Source organism: Poecilia reticulata, chromosome 13 (genome assembly GCF_904066995.2).
Source record: "Poecilia reticulata chromosome 13, P_reticulata-male-v2, whole genome shotgun sequence".
NCBI classification, from domain to species: Eukaryota; Metazoa; Chordata; class Actinopteri; order Cyprinodontiformes; family Poeciliidae; genus Poecilia; species Poecilia reticulata.
Window position 1 is genome coordinate 26,538,103 of NC_088842.1, and position 23,442 is coordinate 26,561,544.

At 38.8% G+C, this 23,442-nt stretch overlaps 1 protein-coding gene across 6 annotated transcripts in view; it reads left to right on the forward strand.

Moving 5' to 3' along the window:
• The window catches only part of nbeab (neurobeachin b), a 220,153-nt gene that overhangs the window by 109,883 nt on the left and 86,828 nt on the right, over nt 1-23,442 (forward strand). For all 6 annotated transcript variants that reach the window (XM_081614411.1, XM_008426293.3, XM_008426301.3 and 3 more), the window contains 7 exons: nt 1,455-1,615; nt 2,856-2,982; nt 4,313-4,440; nt 9,386-9,447; nt 14,980-15,044; nt 17,074-17,182; nt 19,553-19,719. In XM_081614411.1, coding sequence (XP_081470537.1) covers nt 1,455-1,615; nt 2,856-2,982; nt 4,313-4,440; nt 9,386-9,447; nt 14,980-15,044; nt 17,074-17,182; nt 19,553-19,719 — 819 coding nt within the window. The remainder of the gene's footprint in view (nt 1-1,454; nt 1,616-2,855; nt 2,983-4,312; nt 4,441-9,385; nt 9,448-14,979; nt 15,045-17,073; nt 17,183-19,552; nt 19,720-23,442) is intronic.

Consider the following 23,442-nt stretch of genomic DNA (forward strand, 5'->3'; position numbering starts at 1 on the left):
GGTGAGATTGAATGGGGACAACAGTGAGAGCAAATTAAAATTTATAGTGAGAATTTGCTGAGATAGATCACAAAACCACGAACCTCTTTTTAGAGAGCTTTTAGTTGGGGACGTTTCAAGTTTAACATGTTAAAGATCAAAACTCATCTTCATTACTTATTTTTTAGTTTTGATTTGTTTTTCCATTTTATTTATTTTTCTTGGCTGGGGTGAATCCATAGTCTTGGAATTACTTTTTTTTTAGTTTTTTGTTTTTGGTTACTGTTTTCAGTGAAACAAAATGTATTTAATTCTAAATCTAAGAACATACATTTAGGTTTACCCTATTTAAAAAAAAAAAAAAACATTAAAAAAAAAGCCTCCTATCCAAAGTCCTGTTAGTAATATTCTCACAGTTGCTCTTTTGGAGTCTCTCGAATGTTTTTCTTTCTTTCTTTCTTTCTTTTTTTTTCTTTTTTTTTTTTACTGTCACAGAAGGACGCCGGTAGCAAAAAGCAGATGTAGAGGAAAGGGAGTAGCTCAAAAGCAGATCCTTACATTTATTTACTTATGTCTCTTGTGTATAAGCAAGTGTATTTTTTTAAATGCTACAGGTTAAAAGATGCGGTTACAAGTCAGGATGTTTACCTTTCACATGCCCTGCCTAATGAGTGGGCATGCTCAGGCGGTCTGACTCGAAAAGCAGTAAGACATGAAAAACAAAACTACTTTCTTCTGTTTCTTACATCACCTAACCATAATTTGTTTATTCCTATTTCATATAAAATTTTGCCCTTTTTGGAACAAAAGTTAAGAAATTTAAGTCATCTTTAAAGGTTCCATGTCCTATGTCCTAAGTTGTTTAGTAATTATTTTATTTGTATGAAAAGGACACTGTTCATACGAAGCACCTCACAGTAAATAAGTACCTAAAAAAACAACAAAAACTGAACTAAACACGATAAAGTACAGAAATGTATAGGAGGTAGAGCTGAAATTAGTTTGAGGGACAGGAAATGCAATTAGAAACATAAAAATTTTTACCATTAAAAGTAAAACCACAATTAAATAAAAAAAAAAGTTATACTAAAATATTGGACTGGAAGATGCTTGAAAAGCTTTCTATCTAAAAAAAAAAAGTTTAATCATTCTTTGGCCATTTTTTTTGTATATTAATTTAGTATTTTTTATTTATTTATTTATTTTTTCTTGTAAAACATGTTAGTTTCACAAAAAGTCAGCTTAGCCCTTTTTTCATCCAGTGTGTGGCACAAGTTAAACCACGTGAATATTTCAGTCGTGTTTTACAGTTTGAGTTTTGCCTCTTTCTCTCCTGTATTATAATAGGTGCTTTATGTTTTCAATCAGCAGAGATTAGACCTGCAAATTTCATTCTACGTGAAGTATTTATTCAACGTCCACACTCCTTTGTTCTTGTTTGTGTGAACTGCACACATTCCTTGTGTTCCCTGTAGGAGTGTGGTGGTTCCCGTGAAGAAAACCTCCCCTGGCAGCTTTGCGGTCAACACACTGGGCTCCAGCAGCACCAGCACCTCCCCTGGGCTTTCGAGCTGCAGCACCCCCAACATCTTTGCCGCTGCCTCTGCGACCCCTAAAAGCATGATCAACACCACCGGTGGGCATAACAAAAGGGACTTGAAGTACACGTACAAAATTGAATAAATCTACATTCCATATTTGATAGTTAATTTTAGATGATTGTCACTTTAGGTGTGCTTTTCATCCTGGTTACCCCGTGATTTTTTTTTTTTTGGTTCTCTTTAGGCCACAGCAAGGATAGAAACAAAACTGGCCATTTTGATCTTTTGACCCTGTCTTTGCTTTCTAAAACCACTAGATGGCTCTCTTTGCTTTCTGTTCCCAATCATCCTCCACTGTCCACAACCAACTTCTTCAAAAATACCGTTCTTCACACAATACTGTACCTCATCGTGCTCCAGATTGAATCCGTTTGTAATACGCTGTAAACTGAAGCCTTTCTAAAAGTGAGAATGAATCTACACGCATATATTTGAAATGTAAAATGTGCCTGATTTCATTACCTGCCTCTCTTGCTGTCATGGTGATTCTCCTGGCCCTCTTCTCTGGTGAACTGGTTTCACCTTAGGGCTTATGTTGTCTGCTGGTCTCAAAGAATCCTTTTAACACCCAAAACATTCAGAGCTTCCCCACAAGTTCAGTGTGCTAATTTTAGAAATAAAGCGTCCCTCTCCTTTTTGAGCCCCTGGCTCAGGAATGTGAGAAATGTATCCAAATGAAAATGCGCTTTGCTTTTAGCTAAAACCCGCACATTGACACCCAGACCTCGTGATCTGCTTTTGCCTGATTGTTGCCTGTTAGTCAGAAAAGTTTAAAGGTGACCATCTGCTCTGGTATAAATGTGATGTTTCACATTTGAATAGGTGTCCTGATAATCACTGCTTTCATAAAAGGTAATTTAGGATAGGAAATAGTTTTAGAAAATATATTATTTTTACAAATTGAATCTTTGACACATTTTGACTTGGCTACAGACAAGAGGGGAAACTAATAATTTTAACTGTTGAAATTTGAACTTTTGAAAATTGAGCCGAAGTCTACAGCGTGCCAAAATTAGATTTTATTGGAGCTACATATATGTATATAGGTTTTGTGTTTCGTGTTTTACAGTATTAGGCTATTAAAATGTGGTTTTAACATTTAAAATTTAAAAGTTTACATTTAAAACATCCATCCGTTTGTCCATGTTTGCTTCACTTTGCAGATGGGACATCTGAAACCAGACATCTAAAACCTATTACATTTATTTACATTGAATATAGCTAGGAATACTTCTGCTCTTCATAAATGTTGAATACGTTTTTGTTCCCCTGCAGGCGCCGCTGAGGCGGCCTCTGCCTCTGCATCATCCTCCACCAGTTTTGTCAACGGCGTGACGAGTAAAAGTCTTCCCGCCGTGCAAACCGTGGCCCCCATGCCTGAAGACACAGTCGAAAATATGAGGTACAACTCGTCTTCTTGACCTTTTTGCCGTCCTGTGTTGCTTACTCAGTTTGTGTCACTGACGGACTACAAGGCTGGGTGTGTGTAATGAATTTTGTATATGTATTTATTTATCCTAATTGTGTGCTTTTATGTATTTAGAAATCCCCACTCATGTTTATCAAGCCGGACATGTGCATAGCTTTGCACATATATCTGGTTAGGACCTTGTCTCACCTCCACACATTCATACATACAAAACAAGATCTTTCTCCACAGTCCGTCTTTGTCCAAGTGTTGTGCCGGAGGAATACATTTTGGTTTCCATGGCTGCAGTAACTAACATCACTTAGGCAGACTCTGAAATCGATCATATTATTTTCGTGCTGCAGATTGAGAGGAGAGTAAAGCGCCTATGCTAAAATATGTGCTCCACAAAATAAATGTTAAAAAAAAAATAATTTCTTATATGAATATATATAGTTTTTCTAAGATAATCTTTATTTGTTGATGAAGCATTTTATCTTACAAGGGCTGCATCTTCTCTTTCCATCTTTACCTTTTGTGAAATGGACCATAATCCACTACCTAAAGGACTGACACCTTCTGAGCCCAAACCCTTTAGCTCTCTGACAGGATTACAGGCAGCCTACGGAGAAGCAGGCCCATCTGTGCGAGTCACCTAAACCTTCGGCTTGCATCCTCCGTTTTATGCCAATGTGTTATGCCTATGCTGTGTTTTCTCAGCTGGGGCTGTGGGGCAGATTACACTACACATCCATCCAAATCCTACACCAAGCCTTGCTGTCTCTCTCTGTCTATCTGCTTTTTGCTCGTCTTAGGAAAAGAAAACAAGCTACAGCTCTCCTCAGGTTGCCTTTTTTTTTTCTTCTTTTTTTTTTATCTTTGCGTGTACACATAAGAGCACAGAGATAAGCTGAGGCTCAACTCGCATCTCCTCCTGTATTCAGTCTGAGTTGAATAGCTGCGATTTTCTGAAGGTGTTCAGATAACGTCAGGCGGACTCATGCGGTGACTACTGTACGGCTCTTCTTCTCCAGTCCTGTATTACTGTGATCTCCCTTGTAGCCCTGGCCACATGTCTCTCTCTAAAAAGAAAAGAAAAATCAGCCAGCTCCTTACAGCTTGTTATTGACATTTCTGTTGATGGCAACCACAGTTGTGATATTTGCCTCCTCCTCAACCCTGGGAAGCTGACTAACTGCTGGCAGCATTGTGCTTGTTGTCTTTCTGACTATAGTATGGTATGATCTTACAACATTATGTTCATTTTGTTACAGTTTAACTGTACTTTTTTTTTTTTTTACATATTTTGGTGTTCATTTTACAGCATTACTACAAAATTAGAGAGAGCATTGGAGAAGGTGGCTCCCTTGTTGAGAGAGATCTTTGTGGACTTTGCACCCTTCCTGTCACGGACTCTGTTGGGCAGCCATGGACAGGAGTTACTAATCGAAGGTATGGCTGTTGTATTTTAAATGCTGTCTGCTTTCATGTCTCTGTTGTACAGCGTCCTGTTGTACAGTATTAATTTGACTGGCTGCTCTATCGATGTGTGCACCCTCAGCAGAAACCTTGGACAAGAAAGTCAGTTTTTGCACACAAGCAGGAGTTCCTAACATTTTCATCTCCTGCAAATGTTTGGTTTTCTTTGTTGGTTTTCTCCCTGGATGCAATAGTTTTAAACAAACTGGTTAATTTTTAAAACCAAACAAATAAATCCAGAAGTATGTTTTTTTTTTGTTTGGGCTTTTGTATAATTTTCTTATAACTTTCTGCAAGAAAATTGGGGTTAGCAGTCAGGGATTGTTATTGTTATATTTTTAATGGTCAAAAAAATGTAGGTATAAACTTATTGTTGACACTAAAAAAATAAAAAAATAGAATGTTTTTTTTTTTAAAGAAAAATAAGATTACTTTTATTTACCACAAAAAGACAAAAAATACAGTTTTTATGTAAAATGATACGTTTTTGAAAAGCTGTGTATCATAATAGTTTAGCAGTGCTTACTGGTCATACTGGTCTTACTGAGCAAAGACTGGGAGTTGATGTTAGCTGGATAACAAGCTGCACTATCTGCTTGAGTAACCAGGTTGCAGTTAGCTGCTTTAATAGCTTTACGTCAGTGAGTGATAGATTTCACACTGCTGTCACTGTGAGTTATGCGTGTGGAAAATTTTCCTAACAGCCGAATTTGAATGTATGAGCTTCCTTTCAGCCAGCTGACCAGTATGCAGCAACAGGTTGGGGAAAGCCTGTGGTGCTGTGTTGCTCTGTGCTACATCCAACCATTGAAAACGTATGTCATATATTTTCTGGCAAGTCATTAAATAAACTTTAAACATTATGAATGAAAATATTTAGCTTTTTGTGTGCGTAATGCTTACGGATTTGAAGGTATCTCAACAATTTTCAATTGTCCCTAACCTTCAGTTTCAGTTGTTCACTGCAAAATTACACAGAAAAAAAAACACATCTATGCCATTTCACGGCAGCTTTAGCTTGAAATCACGTCGGAACTTTCTGTGCCTAACCTCATGAACTCGTATGAGAGAGCGTTTACACGCTGCTCCCCAGGCTTTGGCTTGCATTCACAAGATCACGATGGCACTTCAGTCGGCATGCACATGTGCGACACTCCGTCTGCAAAATGTTTGCCTGGGTGTGCACAGTGCAAATTATATTTGTGGACTTTTTTTTTTTTTTTTTTTTGCCTTTTAACTTACAAGCCAAAATAAGTTTTGATTATATTTCATTTTCAAGCTGTTTTCTCGTAGAAGTAAACTTAAACCACTCGTGCTCTCAGCAGTAGATGCAGTGGAGTGAAGCCCACTGAAACAGTGCGCTCTCTTGACGTTTTTAGAATTCCTTTGACAAAGCATGTGTGCTTTATCTAAATCATAAATTAAAATATTTCTATGATTTTTTTTTTAAATCTGTATTTTTTTTTATTTCAGTTTGTTGTTGACTCCGAAAATCGAAAAGTAATCCCCTTTACCGAACCAAACCTCATTTCAAAGATTGCACCAACCAGACGTTTTACTCTCGCACAACATGGTTGCACCGCAAACACGTTGAGAAGATGTCTTGGATTGACGTTTGGCTGAGGCTTCTTGCTCAATGTCAAGAGGGAGGAAAGAAAACTCAGGTAGCAAAGCCTTGACAAGTGTGAATATGTCTGTTACCCTTTCACTCACAGTCTGTCAGCAGACTGACCAAGCTGACAAACCAAGGCTGATCTCGGGCTGCAGACTGTAACCCCACAAACAAGGTCGTAGATAGACAGCTGGGTCCTCTGCGCTCTTCACCAGACATGTTTAACCCTGTCTGAGTCTCTGAAAAGCACTTTCTGTTCTGGATTAAAACAACGTTGTCTGAAATAAGAAGCACACACTTACACTTGGACGCTTACAGAACGCTTAGCTGTGTTGTGAGCCACCTCTGAGTGAATTCGCCGCGGTCTGTTTGTGCTCACGCTGATTTTGTACTTTCTGTTTCTCTCTCTACTTTTCTTCCTGGACCTTCCCAGGCACACAGTTGAAATACTGTGCTGCAGTGCAAAGGCGCTCCATTTACCAGTAATTACCGCCCATCCATCACTCTTTTGATTGCCTTGGGTCAAGCCCTCCTGTGCCCCCTGTGCCCCGTTCCCTCACCCTGTTCCTTCACCCCCTTTTCAGATGCGTGGTCACTGCAGCAATTATGTTGAGTGCACTAAGAGCTTCACACTTGGAGTTGGTGGGTAAGGGCTGTGCACGAACACTGCTGCTGTTGTGATGCCTGCCGCCTGCTTCTCGCTGTCCCTTGAGTGGCCCAGCCTGCCGCCACATCACCCCACAATGCCACATTCACCCGTGCCTCAACCCTGCGCTGTTTACAGGAAAGGACTGGCAGGGAGTGTTTAAATAGAATGCATTTAGTTTGTCTACCAGCACAAGGCCAGGGTCAGTCGGCCACCTGACTCCCTTGTCAGGCCGGACTGACTTATGGCTCGCATGTCACTGCTATAACAAGGGGTCAAACGTGGCACTCCATGTACAAGAGAAGGGTCACTTCCTCTTAGAGTACTTGCAATATGTTCCTTTGGGTAGTTTCCGCTGTTAAACGGAACAAGAAAAAGACACCTCTAAATGATCAATCCGTTTTTATTTTGCTATTTTTTCGTATTAAAAGCGACTGTATTCATAGGAAACTTTAACTCCGTATTAATTTAGCATCTTCAACTGCAAAAAAATTTCAAAAGGAGTTTTCGAGGATGTAAAGTGTCATTGCAGTGCTACTCTCTCTTTTTTTCTTCTACTTTATTTTCCACTTAGCCGACACAGATTAGCCCTTTTGGATATTTAAATTTACATGTAGTTTAAACTTTAATGTCCTTTTTTGCGAGGCAGATTATTTTTTATCAGATTTTTTACCTTGCACTTATTCAACTTAAGCACAATGAAGTCCAAACAGTTCCTAAATATTTTGCAATTGCAAAAGTGAAGCTAAGAATCGAGTGCCTTGCAAATGTATTCGTACACCTTGATTTTGTATTTCACAATTTGCCGTGTTACAACAACAATAATATGTTTGGATGATGGGTGAAATACTAACGGAAAACATTGCATAATTGTGAAATGGAAAGAAAGAAATACAACTTGTTAGTGTGGTATGTATATGTGTTTAGCCCAACTGAACTAAGTTCTTTTTAGGACCGCTTTTAAAACTGTAATTGCAGCTGCAAATAATTTTGGGTATATTTCTACCATTTTTTCACATCTAGAGACCCAAAATATGCTCTTGTATGTTAACCAGGACCCAATCATATTGAAGGAGAGAGTTTGTAACAGCAATTCTCAAGACGTGACACAGATTCTCAATTGTATCCCCCTCTGAACTTTGACTGGACCATTCCAGTACATGAAAATACTTTGATCAAAATTCTTCCATTGTAGTTCTTGCTGTGATTTTTAGAGAGTTTTGTTGTTCTGGAACATGAATTTCCATCCCATTCTCAGGTTTATGCAGAGTGAGTTACATAAAGACAAAAAAAAAGCTATGTGTCACACATACAATTTAGCATGTAGCCCAAAAATGGCCCAAAAATGCCAAAAGATTTTAGTCTCAACCTCATTTTCTGTCTTCCCTGCATTACTGGTGCAAAATTGCAAACAGGACTTTTTATGGCTTTCTTTCAGTAACGGCTTTCTTCTTTCAGTTGTCGTGTCGACAGATTCGCCCACTTGAGATGTGGGTCTCCTCGGCTCCTTTAGAGCCGCCACAGGCTTCTTGGCGTGTTTTCTGGTTAATGCTCTCTCTGCCCGGTCTGTCGGTTTACGTGGGTGGCCATGTCCTGGTAGGTTTGCAGTTGTGCCATACTCTTTCCATTTTTGGATGATGGACGGAACCTAATATTATGTTACATAATGTAGCCCTGCTTTAAACTTGTTCACAACCTTTTCTCTCCCCAGTCTGATGTTTTGCTCTGCCCAGTCTGATGTTTCATGGTGCTTTTTCCTCCATAACGTTCTTGCGTAGACATCTGAGGCTTTCACAGTTGCGTTTACTCAGAAAATATATTATTAATAAAGTGACTTCTTTTGGTAATTGGTTACAGTGGATTTTTATTTAGGGGGATGGCAGTGATGGGGATTGAAAGCAAATGCAAATGTTTTTTTTTTTTTTGCAATAGGTGTTTTTAAAGCCATCCATCACTTTCCTTCCACTTGAAAACTCTGTTCTACTTTTTACAGAAAATTGGTAACAGACTCTAAAGCTTTGGCTGTAACAAACTGTGAAAATGTTCAAGGGATATGGACACTTTTGCAAGGCTTTGTAGTCTCTTTTATCACCCCAACCCCATCTTTTGAACCAAAGCACGGGTACAATATTGAGTTTTAGTCTGCCTCATCTTTAATTAGTCCTTGAGAGTTACTTTCACTGCTGATTGCACCTCTCATGATTCTCTCCAGGTGCAGCAGAAAGGCGCAGAATATAAAGCCAGTTGCAGGCGCCGTTTCTACAAATGAGCTTTTCACACCTGTCCATGTTTCATTAGAGTTGTCTGCTTCGGTGGCTCACCGTCTGCAGGACGGAGGCTGGGGGAAGAAGCCGTGAATGTCTGCTGTGAGCGTGCGGAATGTGTAAATGTAGATGTGGTCGTGTGAAGAATGCTTATCTGTTGCAGATGTTGCTTAAACAGTTTAATAGCAAATTGGAAACACAGCTAAGAGTTTGGAGCCAGATCCGGTGACGGATCCAGGTGAAATTTTAATGTCTGTGCTGCATTGTTTATCTTTATGACACCATCTTCTGTCTTAACTAATACAGTAAATATTGATCCTCAAAGATTCTCTGTTTGAAACACGTCTGCCTACACTCCTGGTTCACATCTATTCTTTTCATCTGCTGTCTTGATAGGTCTCGTATGTATGAAGTCAAGCACCTCTGTAGTGGAGCTCGTCATGCTTCTTTGTTCTCAGGTAAAAAAAATATATATATATGTGTGTATATATTCCCCCCATCATCCCTTGAAAGCCTTTCTTTTTTTTCTCTTTTTTTTTTTCCTTGTAGTGCAAGTTGTCTTATTTATCTTGGAGCTTAAGCTTTCACGTGCATATCATTTTAGCTCGCTTTCTCCAAGCAAACTGCCCAAGCCAATCAGAGACATACAGCTTTCTGACAACCCAATGACTTTCTCGCTACACCCGGGAGCACTAATCCCAAACCTTCCTTTAAGAAAATGAGCCCCGCCTCATGTCCCTGCAAGTGACTGATCACCTCTGAGCTGACCCTCTGAATCCCTTGTTAAGCCCATGTTTTAGAGAAGGTCAGAGCCCTGATGTAGCAGTTACAACAGGAGATATTTAACATACCTTTTGTCAGCCCATCAGTCTTGCATCAGGAGCCCATAAGGAAGCCATTACTTGGTGCCTCTCTGTGGATCCAGACTGCAGGGCCTGAGACTGGAGGAGGTAGATCGCCACTGTGCTCGCTCCGTGGCATCCAAAATCCAAAGTGCCGTGCAGCAGGGAGCTCAACCTATGTTATATGGAGGCTATTATTCAGAAGATTTCCTGAAAAAAAAAAAAGCAAAAGTGCATAGATGGGGCAGCCAGAACTGAAATATTGTTGCTCTTGTGATAGGTTTTGAAGGGCTACTTTTTGTGATGTTTCTTGGTCTGTGGAGTATCTATGGTGAGCTGTCTTTCCAGCTCTAGGATTTATTGCAGATGAAAGCGTCAGCATGCTGTTAAGGGCCTGAGTCCATCCCCCCTTTTAAACAGATAGCATTACTGAGGCTCCAGAGGTTCCTGCCATTAGGGGCTCTGGGGATGAAACCCAGGCTGAGATATTGATCAGACCATGAGACCTTGAAACTGGACTATATAGCTGGGTGTCTACAGCCTTTCAACTAGGGATGAGGTATTACCTCCTAACTCTCCTCTGTTCATAATCAATCTACTTATCTTAGCAGCTAATATGATTGAAAAATAATAATGCTGTAATGGCTATTTTTTTCTGCTTCTTTAGGCTGTGACTCAGGGGAAAGCTAGCTGGTTAAATGCACTGCTTTTTCTACATTTTGAAGGGTGATTTGGCAAGACATTGACTCCAGTTTATCAGCTTGTGATTATGTGTGTGGCAAGTAATCTTTACTCAGTCTCAAACAAGAAAATTACCACAAAAAGTGAAGCAGAAGAGACCTTGACATGTGGAGAAACAGTAAATACAGCTGTGGTAATGACGTAGGGATATTAGAGGTAGACATAAAAATTAAGAAGCACAGAGAATCCTAATAAGTGGTATGGCTAAGATCACAAAGAGGAAAAAATATATATATATAGTCAAAAAGGTTAACTCAACAAAGGCATAAAACCAAACAAGAGTAGGAAATAAAATGACTTAAATTTGTTACAAAACTAACCTAATGCAACAAAAATTTAAATTAGTTTAAATGAGGAAGAAATATTCCAAATTTCTAAAAGTCAGATAAAAAATTCAGAAGAGAGAATGAGCTGGACTTGACTGGCCTTTGTTCTTCACAAAAGTTTTTCCCACAGGTAAGGGGAGCAATCAGAATATTCTTACTTTGGGTTAAAAACATTCTCCAGAAGACCTGCATGGATGATCTACACAAAATCAGATGAATATAAGACTATAAAAAGCTATGGAAATCATTGAAAGCACCAGATAACCAGATAACCCTTTTCTCATATTTTAACACCTGAAGTGTAAGAAACTAAACAGTCCTGAACAAATATTTGTGTTAATACTTGATTACAGCTTTTGATGGAGTAAAAAAATCTTTTACTGTCAAACATTTACCAGTTGCACAACATTTCATAATAATTTGAACACTTTTCATGGTGAGATGGCTTGTATTGACTCAAAAGGACTTTGGAAAAGGCCCTTAATTAATATCTTTGGGATCATCTCAGGTGATTTTTTAAACAGCGCAGCAGGTTTCTCTGATGCAGTCTGAGTGTTGGCTGACACCTCCTCGACATGCCAGCTTTGACACATTCCTTACATATTTCAGCTTTAATGTTTTAGGACAGCCAGGAGGGCATTTAGCTGACCTTTAGTCCTTCTCTGTTTTGTGGACTGTCAGATTTATGAATAAATTAGTGCTAATGATCTGCCTTTTCTTATTTATGCATACTAATCATGGCAATCATGGCGTGGCTGGCCTCGTCTGCAGACACGGTGTGTCTCTCCTCAGCCTGGGCAGCTGAATGAAAAGGTCAAGCAGCTCTGTTTTTTGTAACAGCTTAAACATATAGAGGGGTTTGGGGGGGTTCTAGAGTGGAGCCACAGAGATTTACTGATGGAAGGCCCCCAGATGTGGAGACTATAACAGTGAAAAGCTGAGCAGATAAAAGCAAAGGCTCCCACATACTGACAGGTTGGATTGAAACACCACAAATACTTAAAGCCCTGCTGAATTTCAGGAAGATGAAAGTGGGAGGAGAGTGATTCTTCTAAAGACCTAAAAGCTGTTTACTGGGATGGGAGTTTAGGGATTTTAGGCGATTTTGTTTTTTTTCTCAAAGCTTAGACCAAAGAATGGCAAAATATATCCTAGTAATGCCAGAATATGATTGTTCTTTATTGCTGGCAATTTTATTAAATTTTGTACTATTAGTATATTTTCTGATTTAAATATTCTTTGTAGAGTAAGTTTAATTAGAGGCGCCATATTCTGGTCAGGCTCTGCAAGGGCTGCATCTTTTTTTTTTTTTTTTTTAAGGGGGAGCATGTCAGCCCTGATTCACTTCAAATGGGCACCAGAGGACTTTTTTTTTTTTAAATATCTGCAATCAAAGACAGCCTCTATTGCGAGTTTTTCTCTCTTGTAAAAGAGAGAGAGGAAGAGAGAGGGAGAGAAAAAAAGTAGAAAGTCTCTGAAGTGCTATCTCAGCTGTCAACATGCATTCCTTAGACAAGATAGCAAATTTGACTCGCTCACGCCTTACCTCCACTGACCTGCTGCCACTTTCCTGGCATCTCCCCAAATGTCACATCTGCCTCCATTTCCGTATTTATTTTTGTCACGTGAGCGCGGCGAGAGGGAAACCTTGGACGACTGGGCATACATGATCCCTGTCTAAATCAACAACAGCCCGCTTCTAGGCAGATACTGTATGTGAAGAAAGGAGGTCATGGAGAACATTTGGAGCCCAGATGCTCAGCAGTTTGTCAGCACCATATCGCTGACTTAAAGCATCATGGGGTCAGACTGTGTAGTCTTGCATGAACCAGAATGTGTCAGTCACGACAACTGTTCACAAAAGCATTTGCCCATACATAATAATGTCAGTGTCAGTTATTCTGATGTACACAAGGAAGGCTGCTAACCGTGTACAGACAGGGTAAAGAGTTTGTCACTGTTTTGCATCTGTTGTATTTTAGATCTGCGAATAATTGCTCCACTTACAGTTCTGCTGGTTTGTTTTCCTGCCACACTTAAATAGCTTAGAAGTGCACACCAGCATTCATTTTAGACATAGATCAGTAGAAAAAGTAGTTTTCAAGTGATTTCATTCACTAAGGGGCAAAAGCGTGACGCTGTAATCACTTGTTTTTAAATCGTGAATCACCTTTTTCTAAACTACATTCTTTGGAAATCTGAATTCAATTTCATCTCATCCCGTAATTACTACCAGACCTGTGGAATCAGGAAGTTGCATAAATACAACTAGTCTAACAGCATGAATTAGGCTAAAAGATCCCAAAAGGCAGCACCTCAAGCTCTGATGTAAAGGAATTTAGGAACAGATGAGATACTAATTCAGCAACATCTATCAGTCTGGAAAGAGCTACTAGGCCATTGTTGGAACTTTAGTGAAACACAGTAAGAGTCGCTTTTCACTAAGAACTGGAGAACCTTTCCTGAAATTTCTGTCCTGGCAAAACTACCATGAGTCTAGTAAGTCATAATAGAACCCAGAATAACATCTGAAGAAACTACAAGCCTCACTTTACTCTGTAAAGGTCAGAGTTCATTATTCAAAAATAGGAAAAAACAGCAAAACTGGCGTCTATGGGAGATTTCTCAGGCAAAAAAACACAAAGCTGAATTTTTAGAAGATGTTACATCTGGAGAAAAACTGACAGCATTTCAGAAAATTAACAAAAGACCAACAGTCACAAATCTTAGGATTTGGGATGGTTTGGTACTACTTTTACTCATGATCTCATCATCGCCCACACATTACTGCAGTAATGCAAAGGGGATTTTTGATCTCTACCACAAAGTGCTGAAAGACAGTCAGCCATCAGTGTAAGGCTTTAAGCTCAAATACACATGAGTTATGTGACAGGACAACACACCAGTGAGTTTACTTCCTAATGGCTCAAAGAAAACAAAATCAAAGTTAGTTAGAAGTGGTCTAGTCAAACTTTGGACTTAATCAAATTGAGGTCCTGTTCCAAGATCCTAAACAGGCCGTTTCTATTAATTGCCACCTTTTCAAAAAGCAGGAATTAAGTCATGGTTAAAAAAAGGTGGACAATACCCTTCAAACAGGACCAAGTTTGTGGTTACCGGTAATTCTTTTTTTTCCTCAATATATGAAATTGTTTGAAAATTGCATTTTCTACCAACTCTTGTTATACTAATATAGCATATAGGTGTTGTAATGATCTAAAATATTTAAGCATGACAAAATAGCAAAGCACAAAAAATAGCTAGGGGAAAAAAATATTCATTGTATAGTGTTTATGGCGATTAAATTACTCGGTGTGATGCTGAGCATGAATAGAGCTTCTTATCTTCAGATACTCTTGAATTACGTATTTGCTTAAAACCTTTGGGAACGCAAAGATTTTCTTTTTATTTTCCGCCTGCCCCCCTCTCTCCCCCCTCCCCTCCCCTTTCGTGAACCGCGGCCTTCTCTGTTTTCTCTTTCATTTGCACCTCAGAAAAGGTTACAGGAAAGCTGAGTTTCCCACAGTGAAAGGCACACTCTCAAACTGCTTTTTAATCATTTCCAGAGCCTGTTGTGAGACGGCAAGTGCTGGCACTCCAGCCGGGCCGTGGCTCGGATCCGTTCCAGGAGCACACTTCAGGGCTCACTGAGCCTGCTCAGTAATCTGTCACTGTAAGGGACGGAGGAAATGGCTGTATTTAAGCGAGAGGATACAATTTCATCCCACAATTACATCTCTCCTGTGTTTACAGATCTTTTCACAGAGGAAGAAAATGTTGCCTCACATGTGGTGCAGAATTTCAACTTTTTATAGAAATCACTTTTTTTTTTTTTTTTTTCCTCGAAGGATATATCAACTAGATGCTTTCTTTACCCGCTTGAATTTCAAGCTATGGGATGTAATCTAAATTACACTTGAAATATGCATAAAAAAAAAAAAACAGATTTAGTTACATAGTGGATCAAAATAGTACCTCATCATCTACTTTAGCATTATAGGATTTGACTTTATAGTAGACTTTTACTTTATTGTAATTATGCAATTATGCTGGTTTGAATGACTGTCTCTGTTTGTTTCAGGAGTGGCAGAACTCCATTCAGAAGAATGCTGGCCTCGCTTTCATCGAGCTAATAAATGAAGGAAGGTAACTCAGCCATTCATTTCAAAATCACACAGCCCAGCAGCGGTTTTACGTTGACATTTATTATCAAAATGTACAGTTTATCATTTTCTTCTTGGCAGACATAAAGAGGTCGTTAAGCTAAGTGGAGCAGTGTAGCTTAGCCCTAAATCTCTGATCTCTTAGTGAGGACTAAAGGCAAATAAGCTGTTTTACTTGAATTACGAATAACAACACTGCAGAGCATCTCTTGCGCTGTCTACCTCTTCATTTCTTCTTCCTCCTCTCTTTCCGTGTTTGGGTGTGGCCAGACTCAGAGTTTTTCTGAGCAGATCAGGGGCAGCTCAGCGTCCTTGTCCATCTGTTGACCCATCTGGCCCGTCCTCCTGCATGCCCAGGCTCTAGGCTCGGTCCGAGCAGGTTTCTCCCTGTCCCCTGCTGGCCCTAGAACAAAGAAGTTCAGTTGGTGGGGCCACACGGCGCTGTCCAGGGTGCTGCTGACAGACGCATAATTTTCCAGTCTTACACTAGACTGTGTCCACCTAACCTGCTTAACTAGACAGATCTGCAGGACCCGGCTGGTAAATCTGTTTGCTTTACAAGGCGTGGCTGACACCGATGTTGTTCCTGCTGTATGTACAAAGACACATTACGCATGTAGATGGGATTTTTTCTTTTTTTTTTTTTTTTTTTCTTCTTCATAACGCAGCTGCTCATATCAAACACTGAAAATACACCTTAAATAGGTGGGTTAGATGGTTATTTTATAATCCAAATATGTCCATTTGAAAAAGTCAGATCTGGAACTTTTTCAGCAGGTTTTTTTTGTGAGAGGTTTTATAGTAACTGAAAAATATCAGTAGTAAATGGAAAATTAATCCATGCATGTCATCTTTCTGCAGCTATTTTATAAGATGCAGGGATCTGAAGTGCACTTCAGCCAGTGACAAATCAATACAAACATTAACAATAAAAAAACACCTTTGCCTTTTCAAAGCTACAAGCAAACATAGAAACAACGTTAGTTGTGAAATCTTCACTTTCACCTTTTTTTCAGTTTTTTGTGTGTTCTGCTTTTTTATTGTTCTTTATGTGCATGTAGCAAAAATACCTGGTAGATAACTGATATCTATTTTCCATCTCCAACTGGAACTTGTCAACTGACTTTCTCATCTATTCTTGGTTCCGAAACAAAGCTTCACGTTGTCAGCTTCTCTCTTTGAACTGTGAACTCCTGTCTGTTAATGAGTGCTTGTCAACAGTTAAAGAGGCGAGAGCAGCTGATGACTGTAGTCTCCAGATTAATGACTCTCTTTGGGGACAGAAGGCAATAGTAAAATCTGTGTGAGGCTCTGGAGAAGAACAAGATCTGTTTTAATTAAAACAAAACTTGCCTAATGGTGTGTGAAATAGGTTGTAATCTTCCAACATATCCGCAGTGAATTTATTTGTTGAAGTTGTTTTTTTTTTTTTTTAAGATGGTACAATTTAAATGTTAAAAGCTGTTACCCAGGAAAGTCTAGATTAGCTTTCTCAGTTATGCAGGCGCCAGGCGGGCTCTTTGAATATTTTTTCTTTTTTTCTTTCAAAAGACAAAACTGTGCAGAACAGGGTTCAGTGGTGACTTCTGTTGTTAATGGTACAGAAGGCTCAATCACTGACTTTCACTGTTGCGGCACAACACAGACAAATCAGCCCAATTATTTACAGTGTTTGTCGGCTATATTCTCACCCCTTTGGTCTCATCTGACCAAAGAACTTTCTGGCAGGTTTCATGTATTCTTTGCATGACTTGTAGCAAACTGCATATGGGACTTCTTATTTCTATAGTTAATGCTCTCTTTGTCAGATATTGGTATAATTCAGCTATGACTTGAAATGTGTGTTTCTTGGTCTTGGTGATGCAGTTTATTTACTAATGTTCTCTAACAAACTACTGATGCCTTTACAGAACAGCTGTAATAATATCGAGTTTGAATTTTGACTGTATTTCTCACATTTCCTCTCATAAATTGCATTTGTAAAAAGTGTCTGTTGCTATGCAATGTTAAAGGCTGCTGTGCCATGCCATGAAGGACCACATTGTTCGCGTTGCCAACGAGGCTGAATTCATCCTGAACAGACAGCGAGCTGAGGACGTCCACAAACATGCAGAGTTTGAGGTATCAGCTTTTATTCCACCTCAAGTTAAATGCCAACATCATCAATGGTTTTCATGTAATTGTACCAAAACATGACTTTTATTATTAATGGTTCTTTTCTAAACTACAGCTACTTCAAATTATTAGATTTTTTTTGTTGTCTGCTGTGAAAATACAATTTTATTTTGAGCACTTTCTGATGAGCACTTGACAAATTCCATTAAAGCGAAACAGCTATTCAACTTTACAGTCTCAGTAATAGTGGTCTTTTTCACTGTTACAATTTTCATAGCGTTAGCCAAGCGATACCCAAGCAATAATATTTTATTACTGGTGACCAGCTAACTCCAGGGATTACTATTAAGAGTGCATTCAACCCGTTTCCCTCAAATTACAGTTGAAATGTATCAAATGTATCAAACTGGAGCCTCATTTAAACACAATATGGCAAAAGTGTCTAAGTTGGATAGTAACATGTTACAAAAAACAGAATTTATTTACAGAGCCTTGCAAAAATGTTCATACCCTTTTATTTTTTCCACACTTTGCCACATTACAACCACAAACTTTGATGTATTTATTGGAATTTTATGGGATAAAATGAAAGAAAAAAGAAAATTTTCACAGAGGGTTTTTTTTTTTTCAAATAAACATCCAAAATGTCTCATGGATTTGTCTTTAGTCTTGTCCTGCTGTAAGGTGAACCTCCTCTGACCCTAATTTTTGTTCAAGATTGTCCTGAATTTAACCTCCTCACTAAACTAACCAGCTTTCCAGGCCCTGCTAAAGAAAAGCATCCCCGCAGTATGACACTGCCGCCATCATTATTTTTCCCCCGATGGTTTGTTCAGGAAATAAAACTTAAAATATATCCAAAGGCAATTGGTTGCACTGGATTATACTTTTAGAGAACCCGAGTAAACACAACTGAATAAAATGTTTTTTTTTTCTGTTTTTGTTTTTTTCTCTACTTTATTGGTATAAAATCATCAAAATCACGCACTGTTCTTTTTTCCCACTTCACAATTTGGACCATTTAGACCTTTTTTAAATCACATAAACGTCCCAACAAAAATCATTATAGTTTTAAAGTGACAAGAGCTGGGAAAGTTGTGAATATAGGTGTGAATACTTTGCAAGACATCAGAATATAAGTATTTCTTTTTTTGCATCTCTACAAGCCTCAACTCAAACACTTCATTCACCTCTGTTAACAGCGTGTACATGTGAGCGATGACATGTTTCTTATCTTAGAAAAGCAGCCAGCCACAAGCAGCTTTTTGATATACAGTTCTTGAGGATCCTTGACCCGCTAGATAAACTGGAAGAGACGACTAGATACGTGGTGTCAAGGGAACGGGGGCGGTGGGGAGAAGTGTACCTGGCCCTATCCGTCCTGTCTGCCAACTCCAGACAGCTTACACTTTTCATCTGGGGCTGACATTACTTTATTACCCACTCTCCATGATTGAAGATTCAGGTTACAGATAAGACATTTTTACAATTAAGCTGGTGTCAAGGAGAAGCGTCATATGCTTTAAAGTGATAAATAATGTTTGATATTTGTCACAGAGTCACGTGGTAATGCAGGGTGACAGGCAGCGATTGAGTTATTTGCTTTATGAGGAATATGTTGAAGTATAGTGTCTGACAGAATTCAAATTTAAAGCAGGAAATTCAATTAACTCCCAGCTTCTGTTAGCAAATTAGATTGTGAATATTAGCAAGAGTCGCCTCAGGGTGGAAGAGTAAGACAATCTTATTTCAGAAGCAAAGACAAGAGCTGTTCTAGTTTACTTTCAACCACCTGGAACCCTTCTACTGCCCCTAAATCAGGACAATTATTTTACACTAATATGCCAGTTTATTTTAGATTTATTTTTTTAATTTAAGTAATATTTTAATAGCATTCTTGCTTTAGAAAATGGCTTTATTTCTATATTTTGCATGATTCCTGTACAGCGAGACATTTCACTTTTCATATTGTCAATGTAGCTTTTTAAATGGCGATGTACCAATTTTTTGCGGAACCATTAACATTTTTTTCCTCTAATAGCAGCGTCCGCAGCTACCTAGCAGGGAACCTCATCTGTCTGCAGTTTGGGAATGAACTACCTCCATGTGCTCTCTTTGATTTATAACACTCCTCCAAGGGAACAGAAATACATCTCTCAACTGTCCGCTAATATCTTTATGCACTCAAGTGTGGTGAATGAAGCCATAACATTGCTCATCGTGACAAATGCTCTATTAGGAGAAATATATTATTCTGACTTTATTCAAATGGAACCTTTTTGAATGGTGTTAGTTCAATGTCAGGCATGGCTTTTTGGGGAAAGGACACCGTGCAAACAAGGTTAACGCTGTTCTTTTGTTCTTTATGTGCATCAGTCCGGCTGTGCACAGTATGCTGCAGACAGGAAAGAGGAGGAGAAGATGTGTGACCACCTGATAAGTGCTGCTAAGCATAGAGATCATGTCACAGCCAATCAACTGAAGCAGAAGATTGTCAACATCCTCACCAACAAGCATGGGGCCTGGGGTATACCATGCCAGAGGTACGTTTTTTTTTACCTGCGGGTCATGTTAAGTCTTAAACATCTGCCATGTTAGGTCCTATCTTCAGGAGCATCAGAAGTTACCTGCTTACAGTGATCTTCAGTCGATTGATGGGAGCACCGGTTAATATAATTTTCCCAGGATTCGATAGGGTTAGCAGTTGGGTCAGCAAACGCAATTACAGTGTGGAGAGGCCTAATCCCCAGGGGACAGTTGATTGGCTAGTCATCCTACATACATGGGTGGAAGCAATTTGGATGGGGGGTGGGGTTTCTTTTTTTGTTACCATTGCCCAGGTTTCCGTTGACATTTTGCAAAACAAAGCGCATGACCTGGTGGAAGCAGCTGGACGTCCCCATACGAACCTTGATACAATAACAAGTGGCTCTTCTGATCTGAAACTTACCTGTCTGGTTTTCCTACATAAAATTCAGTGGTGAAAAAAACCAATTATAATCGAAACTTTAAGCTTGATCTTATCCACTTAGCCAAAGACTGTATAATTAATCTTGTTAAAATGGATTAATTATACATTTCAATTAATCCATTTAATTGAAATTAAATGGATCTTCTGATCAGGGATGCACTGAACAGAAGATTTTGGCTGTTTGGCTGATTCTAGTTTATCTGCAAAAAACTTTAAAATATAACATATGAACAGCACTGAAAAACTGATGAACATTGTAAGCGGTTATTAATTTTCACATGAGCAACACAACGTCACGCTGTGTGTGTAAGAGATGACAGAGAGCAAAAATGAAATGATCTTATTTTAGACACTTTTTAGCATCTTCTATTATCATTGTCTAACTTTTTTCAAAATAATAATTCTGCACCGTTGAATGTTGTTGTCAGTTTAATCTGTTTCCTGTGTTCACTGACAAATTTTTCTGTTCTGACCGTTCAATCACATGGAGAAAGCTAAAATCTGTCCAGTGTTGATTACAAGCTGACTTTTTGTTTCATTTTCTGACAAGTTTCCATGCAATAGCTGACATGTTTTAGTTGGTTAACGTTGAAGCTTAGCTCACAGTTGTGTGATTGAGATTTTTAGCTATACATACATGCTTATGTGTTTCTGTTCTTTGTGCTAGCACCAGAACAACAGTAGCAAAAATGAAAGGAATGGCACTTTAACACTTTGCTGAAACAGTAACTTTGATTGTATTATTCAGTCTGAAGATGCATTGCAGACACCCTGCATTGTTTTTTCTATCTTAAATCAAGTTTATCAAATCCAGGAAGCTTTACAGTGTCATTTTGTCTTGGATGTCGTAGGTAGATTTTTTAATTCATATTCAAATGCTATATATACTGGCATTGTTTATGCTAGTTTTTTCTGCTAGCATTTGAGTATTTAGGAGAGCGTTCAAATATTACAAATTATTTAAAAATGGTGCCAAAGCAATAATGTAGACAAAATTACATTTATTGTTGTGCTAATAATTTGAGTGTAAAATTTTTGCAGCGTCTAAGTGCAATTTTTTTTTTTCTAAATCTGACTAAACCTTAGCAACCCATAAAAATGTGCTGGGTTGAATTTGGGGCTCTTGTTCAAATATTTATGGAGCCCCACCCGGAGGCACAGCATTTGCATTGAAACAAAAGGTTATTGAGCGTGGGTGCATTGTAAATGATACAACAAAACTTCCAACAAATTCAAATTTAATGGTAACCTGCTGGTGAAGAAAAATGATGCAATATGCTCACAAGCTCAAGGCAGTGTTGCAGTTCAGCAGCTTATTCTTATTCACTGCTACATTAACTTTCCCATTTATGCTGCCCTTGTAAAATATAAAGCCCCCAGGCTCTGTGAATGGCTGACCGTGTGTGTGTGTGTGTGTGTGCGTGTCCGTGTGTGTGAGGAGCCTTTACTTGGTTATGTTTTCATCCTCATACACATAAACTGTTTTACCTTTTTATTGCTAAATCCTGTCTGGAGATATGCCAAAGAATATTTATCATTAGCACAGAATATCACCAATTAAATTATTCTTAGGACATCAACTGAATGAAACTTGTGACTTGTTTGTGTTGCTTATCCACCAGTGTGTGTTTGCAGCTGATCTCATTAGATGGATAAGAATTAGATTAATCTGTTTCGTCTTCTTCTACAGACATTTGCAGGTTGCCTCTCTGTGAGCCACTTTATTTTGTGCCGTTCTTATTGCTCCAAACACCATTAGGAAAGTGTGCTGCAGCATAAACGACAACAGGCAGCTACGAGGTAATAATCTCTACAAGCTTTGAAAACAGCTGCTACAGTCATGCGATTAGACTGAAGAAAAGGCAGATCAGACCCTACGGTGGCCTGTTTGATCATACTATATGCTTGCCTGATGATGAATGTTCCCTTGTATAGAGCCAGCATAGAAAAATCAATACTCCTCAAATTGAAACAGTATAGGGTTGTATTGATCCACTGTGCTAAATCAAAATGAGGAGACTTTGATACATCTCTCCAAGACAGCTCTCTGCTCAGTAATGACACACTATCAATTTTAGCTTTACACTGATAAATCAAGTTGAAAATTGGATGTCAGAATTTTTCCCAGCAAGAGAGTGATTTCCTCTGCCCCCTGGTACCCTCTGCTGTTGACCTTTGAACCCTTGCAGCAGATTATAAAGTTCAGACTTATCCGAAGTGAAAGTAGATGTCAAGGCAAGACTGATGAATACACTGACGGCTAATGTCCGCCACTTTTTCAGCAGAGGACATTAAAGTCGCATTACTATAAATCCTGTCCCTGTAAAAATAAAAGAGGGTCGATTGAATTGCAACTTTATTTGATGGAGCACATATTTTCTGGCATTCTCAAGTACTTTTCCAGCACACTAGATAAATTTTAAACAAACCCGAAACAAGCAAACCTCTTCCGTCCCACCTGAGAATCACTGACAGCTGACAGAGGAGCCTCTGCTACCCTCCATGGCAGCCCTTAACCCTACCTGACTAGTCTATTGATTGTCAACATTTCTTCTGTATAATTACTTTTTTGTAGCAAAGGAGAAAGGAAAATGGCAGCACATATTGATCTGTGGCAAGGCAGTGAAACAGCCGTTTCCCTTGACTAACAGCGAGTTTCATCTCTTGCACGTGATGAATGGTAACAATCTGCCCGTGGATAATAACTTTGTGATGGAATGAACCTCTTTACTCACTATGTGCCCAGAGTCTTTGGTCTTGCCTGAAAGGGTTATCAATTCTAATAGAACTGAAGTGTCCTACTGCGTGGGGGGTGGGGACCTTTAGAGGGCCTTAAAGCCTCTGAGGGCTTTGGGTCTGATGTCCCTTTTGGGGCAGAAAACAAAGGTCACGGTCTCCGGTTGAGTCTAACAAGATAAACAAACTTTAACTTGGTGATAAAAATGATAGCAGTAACAACATCTAGACAAGCGGGATGTATAATGTTTTCTCACATCTGGATCTGGACCCATCGTGGGCATTTTTTCTTAAACAAACAAAGCAAAAGAATCCTCATTTGAAAGCAAACTGAAGCAAAATCTTTTTTGATGTAGTTTTTCCAACTCTAAATCAAAAATGAATTTGCTTTTAAATGAGGATTTTTTTTTTTTTTTTTTTGCTTTGTCTAGGAAAAAAAATAACAGAAATCTTGTTGGTATCTTAAAGTATTTTGCAAACACCTTTAAACTTCATCCAAATTGTGTCCTAATTTTGAGCAAAATGTTTCAAAGGAACACACCACAAAACACATAAAGGC